The sequence below is a fragment of the Plasmopara halstedii genome (assembly GCF_900000015.1).
Source record: "Plasmopara halstedii genome assembly, contig: Scaffold_2386, whole genome shotgun sequence".
Classification (NCBI taxonomy): domain Eukaryota; phylum Oomycota; class Peronosporomycetes; order Peronosporales; family Peronosporaceae; genus Plasmopara; species Plasmopara halstedii.
In genome coordinates, this window is record NW_020189293.1 from 277,908 (window position 1) to 283,435 (window position 5,528).

The 5,528-nt window shown below is 46.3% G+C and overlaps 3 protein-coding genes across 3 annotated transcripts; 2 read left to right on the plus strand and 1 right to left on the minus strand.

Annotated features, from left to right (window-relative positions):
- Window positions 1-1,149: 1,149 nt before the first annotated feature.
- Window positions 1,150-2,490, plus strand: PHALS_03509 (bahcc1 partial; the record flags this gene model as incomplete). The annotated part of the gene is made up of 1 exon (XM_024717728.1): window positions 1,150-2,490. One exon carries the CDS (start codon window positions 1,150-1,152, stop codon window positions 2,488-2,490), a length of 1,341 nt encoding a protein of 446 aa, XP_024583198.1.
- A 52-nt stretch (window positions 2,491-2,542) lies between these two features.
- Window positions 2,543-3,988, minus strand: PHALS_03510 (serine protease family; the record flags this gene model as incomplete). The annotated part of the gene is made up of 1 exon (XM_024717729.1): window positions 2,543-3,988. One exon carries the CDS (start codon window positions 3,986-3,988, stop codon window positions 2,543-2,545), a length of 1,446 nt encoding a protein of 481 aa, XP_024583199.1.
- Window positions 3,989-4,210: 222 nt separating this feature from the next.
- On the plus strand, window positions 4,211-4,856 carry PHALS_03511 (uncharacterized protein; the record flags this gene model as incomplete). The annotated part of the gene is made up of 5 exons (XM_024717730.1): window positions 4,211-4,296; window positions 4,365-4,414; window positions 4,502-4,564; window positions 4,751-4,769; window positions 4,844-4,856. The coding sequence occupies 5 exons, from the start codon at window positions 4,211-4,213 to the stop codon at window positions 4,854-4,856; spliced, it is 231 nt and encodes a 76-aa protein (XP_024583200.1).
- Between the last annotated feature and the right edge of the window lie 672 nt (window positions 4,857-5,528).

Below are 5,528 nucleotides of genomic sequence, written 5' to 3' on the forward strand. Positions count from 1 at the left end.
GCTGGGCGGAGCTAAAATTGCAACTCTCCCGAGTGTTCTTGCCACCTAAACCCTAGATTTTGGAAGCGTTACAAACGTATGTGACTTGATATCTCAGCTGCTGACAACGCGACGAACGTTTTAGTGCCTTCACTGTTGCCGTTGCGTCAAACAGATGCGTCTGGTGTAATCAAGGACGCTGTAGCACGTATGGAAGCGCCACAAGCATATGTGACTTGATATCTCAGCTGCTGACAACGTGACGAATGTTTGAGCGCGTGGTCTACCAGCTCCTGCTCGTACGGGTTGCCATTTCGATTTAAGCGATGAGTCTGGCCAGCTTTAGGTTCCGTGTGGCATCACTTTGAAGAAACTCGACATCGTTAAAATGAAACGTAATGAAAACCTAAGTACCTTCGTAAACTTAGGACTGACTGCAAGTGCCGCCAAATGTATCGAGTCCTCGAAGCAGTTTACCTAAAGACGCTTTGAAAGTGTGCAGCCTTCAATGAAGGGCGACTCGTATTTTACAAATCGGACTGATCGTATTATCCAATGAATGTAACATTCGTTTTTGCAACTTAAACACTTGTTGCTTTTTCAAAAAATCTTATATCATGGTCGATGGTAATATTGGTCATTCCTTCAGCTAGTGACTACAAACGTCTGACGTCCACATCCGATGTCGCTTTACCTGATCTAATGTACACATAGCGCGGTGCATTTAATATTGCTACCAAAGTACTTGAGCCCATAGATGGTGGTATGTAGGTCTTGTTTATTATAACAACTAGTCAAATATGCTATCGTCGTCCACTTTATAGGTCACCAATCGTACACGTGGAATGTTCTCGATCAGATTTTTTCTGTGTGTAAAGAACATAGAGTGTTCACTCATTTTGTCCAGAGCTAATCGACTTTCGCGCATGATTGGTCATCCTTTTTTCCTTTTTACCTCTTAAAGTGATTATTTTTAGTAATTGGGTTGAAAACAGTACTGGCTTTTAAAAAAGCAGAACACCATAGTATAAAGTAGACGAAAGTGCGGAGGGATCGTGGGTAGCTGAAACTGTGCAATTACCCGTGCACAGCGCTTGGACCGGCAAGTTTGATTATTGCTTAATTTAGCTACTGCCAGTATCCTTTCGCATAATCCCTAAGGTGTAAGGTATGGCGACAGGAAGTAAGGAACACGCAGACGACCGACCCATGGAAATGCTTCAGCCTACTTTTGCAAGAGAGAAGCTTACGAGAGTGAAAAGTGAAGGTGCCACAGGTATTAAGGATAAAACATCACCCGCACGGATAACGCGTGCCAGCAGCAGACAATCAGCAGCGTCTGACTCAGAGAGTGATGGCCCCAGAACACGTGGTGCGAGCAAGACAAAGTCAAGTCCTTTACTGGACGCTACGTCTAACAAGGGTAAGATTAGAAATGTCAAGGGAAAATTGAAAGAGATTAAAAAGGATATTGAGTCGGATGAAAGTGAAACAAGTGCGGACTACGTTTACGTCCAAGTTGGTGACTGTGTATTACTGGATTCAGGCGACCCCGATGATCCCTACGTCGCGCTAGTTAGTTCAGTCCAGACATCGCAACGACACGATAGAGCTGTATCTTCCTTTGTGGCGCAGTGGTACTACAAGCCGTATGATGTCAAGGAAGAAGTTCAAGCCTTTATTCAGGGTGGCGTTCTAGAAAACGAGGTGTTTTTATCGCCGCACAAAGACAGAAATTCGATCGATGCTGTCATTGAAGTGTGTCAAGTCGTGTCTCCAGAAGAATACAAGGAAATTCAAGACGAGATTAGGCGCGGTTATCGCGAAAAAAATAAGTCGTATTTCGTATGCCGCTACAAGTATTTTCCAAACCGGAGCAACATCAAAAAGGCGTTAGAAAGTGTTGAAAATGAAGCTATTCGCAGCGGACTTGGCCGTCGTAAGCCAAACGTCGGTATGAGCTACCAGGCAGCCATACCAGATTTCATTGAGCCAGTTTTAGAGGGCAGCCGCCTGTCTGACCCTGTTGTACCATGGAAGACATGCGACGAGTGTGTGGTAAGACCACGGCAAATGTGGTCGCCACTGGTGGCAACCACACATAGACAAACGTTCTTTTGCTTTCGGGATCTGATAGACTCGCTGAAGTATGCAGTAGGTAATATCGTGAAGACATACCGGCTAGATGCAAAGCCCATGGGACATCAACGCGGAATAATTCTCCAGTACTTCTTGTCGGACTCCATTCGGATTTGTGTATCGACTGGGCAAGTACTCACAGTCCTGAAAAGCGAGATTTCCTCACCACTCACGGATGATCTGGCAATGCAGCAGTTATATCTTTCAAGATTTAATTTATCGCAAGCTGCATATGGATGCTCCAAGACAATCCTATACGCGCAGCGAAAGGAGAGAAAGGCGTTTCAAAAAGAAGTGGAGTTCAATGCTAAAGCGATGATTGCAATTGGATCAAAGATTGATGCGGAAGACAGTCGAAAGCGGAAGAAGTAGATTGTATCTGTAAGTGGGATCAAATTCGGGCAGTGGTTTTCGGTTATAAAAGCTATGCAAATGAGCGTGCTTTCTTGTCATCTGTCTTGATCGCCATGAGGTGATCCAGCAAGTAAGCTAAGTCGAAAGCCTTCTCTTTCAAGTAATGATACCTGTCACTGGCACTGAAGTGGCCCGATGACAAGTCCATCTTCAAAAGCACCTCGTTCTTGTCGCTCTTAACGTCACGTAACTTTGCGACCCACTTAGTAGGCTCCCAGTATGCCACACGTGGATCGTAAAGCCCACTCGTGACCAGAATGTTTGGGTACGCTTGCTGCTTCACATTCTCATAAGGCGAGTAGCTGAGCATGTACTCAAAGTACGTTCTCTCGTTCGGGTTTCCCCACTCTTCCCATTCTCCAGTTGTTAATGGGATTGTGGCGTCACTCATAGTATTCATTACATCAACGAATGGCACGCCGGCGATCGCAGCAGTAAAAAGATCTGGACGCATGTTTAATACGGCACCTATGAGCAAACCGCCAGCGCTGCGTCCTTCACAAGTCATCTTGCTGGGGCTTGTATACCCAGCTTCAATTAAATGCTCAGCACAGCAAATAAAATCCGTGAAAGTATTGATTTTCTTCTTGTACTTCGCATCTTCGTACCAAGTCCGGCCCATTTCTCCACCGCCTCGGACATGCGCAATTGCATAAATCACACCTCGGTCTAGCAGCGGCAGGATAGATGTGATGAAGCTTGGGTCAATAGCGACTTCGTATGAACCGTAACCATACAGGTGTAACGGCTGTCGATCTTGCGAGCGAAGATCAGATCGATAGACAAGGGAGATTGGCACCATTGTTCCGTCGCTAGCTTTCGCTTCTAGACGATCCGTCCTATACAAAGTGCGGTCATAATTCAATACTGGCTTTTCTTTTAGCAGCTTAGATTCGCAAGACTTGACGTCGTAGTCAAAAGTTGTCCATGGTGTAGTCATCGACGAATACATGAAGCGAAACTTGTCTGTATCAAAATCACGGTTGACGGAGCCATGGACTGTGTAGCTGGATTCCTTGAACGTGATCTGGCGACGATCGTGCTTATGGCCTTCATTGGGGACAATGATCCAAAGCTGCGAGTAGCCACCCTTTCGACCCTCCATGACCATAAAATCCTTGAAGCAGTCTACATTATCGACCTTGATACTTTTATCGTACGGAAACACATCAACCCAGTGATCAGGTGAAGGCAATGTCACGAGTGTTCTCATAAGCTTGAAGTTAGTGGCTTTATCTTTGTTTGTGACGATATAGAAGCTGTCACCAAAGTGATCCACAGAGTAAATTAATCCCTTTTGACGCTTAGCGATTAGCTGTGGCACCTTTACCAATTGGTCCATATCAATGCAAGACACTTCACTGGTTTCGCTGCTAGAAGAAACTAGAAACATGTACTTCCCGCTACGAGCTCTCTGAAAGTAGGCACTAAAAGTCTCATCGTGTTCGATGTACATTGGCTCCTTCGTGTCTCTGCTTCCTATGTTGTGGCACCACAGCTTGTTCTGTCTATGAGCTTCGTCCTGCGTAGCGTAATAAAGTGCAGAAGCGTCCTTTCCCCAGCACAAACTCGAAATGTTTTCGATCCGATCCACCAGCAATTTTCCAGTTTTAAGATCCTTAACGTAGCCCGTGTATTTTTCGTAACCGTTGAAATCCACCATGTAAGCAAGGTAGCGATGATCAGGACTCGGGGATACACTGGCAACTTGGCAATAATCGTGACCCTCGGCGATCTCGTTTTCATCCAAAAGGAGCTCCTCCGGTGCGTTGTCAGTCTTGGCCTTCCGGCAATGGTACACATAACTGCATCCCTTGACTGTTCGATTGTAGTACAAAAAGGGACCGTGTGGGTACGGATAGTCTTCATCCGTCTCTTGAACGTGCGAAAGCAGCTCATTGTACAGATTGACACGCACGTTCTCAAGGTGTCTCGTCTTGATATATGTGTAATCGTTTTCCCTTCGTAGATGCTCCAAAATTTCTTCGTTCTTACGCGTATCATCGCGAACGTAAAAATATGGGTCTTCAAGGTACACAATAGGCTTCATAGGAGTTGATCCACGGTTCTGGCCTGCAACTGCGCCAAACGGGACCATTTTGGATCGCTTTTCGAGATAAGGCGGGCACACCGATCGTGCCAGTTTTGAGTAAGCGGCACGACGGAGTCGAACCACGAATAACGCCATAGCTGTGGTGACGCTGACGGTAAGGTTCAGTGCACTTTGTCGGCTCATAGTAAGGAGAGTTTTTTAGATTGTATGGCAATCATTTTTCTAGCTAACGTTGGAGTGGTGGTCATTAAATTATAGTTATCACAATTGAAGTATGTACAGAGAATAAGTGAAAAGATAAATAGCAGTTTGAGCGCAACAAAATTGCATGACCAGTCAGGCTTTGAGACTCAACCATATACCGCATTCTTGTTCGGGTGTAGTCACACCATACCCATCTGGTGTGACACCCCCCCTCTTACCAGAGTACGTATAACCCCGTTACACTCTCACCCATGAAGATTGAGAACATTTACAGTTCCAATCGATTATTGCCTAAACGAGGCTCGCATGTCCGCCAGACACTGCAACTTTATGTATTGGAATAAAACGACTTCCGTGCTCAATGAGCCCTGTGTCAACGACACAAAAATCGTCAAGTCTAGCTGGTTCTGACAGCGAACACGGGCAGAGCCCAACTTCGTCTCCCACACGCGATGCAATGTCGGACAGTGCGTCCGCGGCAACGGCGGATGTACATCCTAGACTCGATGAGCACGAGTGTCGCGCTTTGTGCGCGCTATCAATGACGAGTGACCTCATTGAGGATGTGGAGGTGGTCTACTACGAGTCTGACACTCCTTTTCCCGCATGGGATGACAAGGAAGGCGGGCTGCGCCAGCGGCGTGATACGAGCCCTGCTCGCGCCTTGTGGACCCAATGTTTGTTCCCTGACTTCTCGTCAACCGAGGAACGTGGTGTAATCACCAATGACCTCGACGGG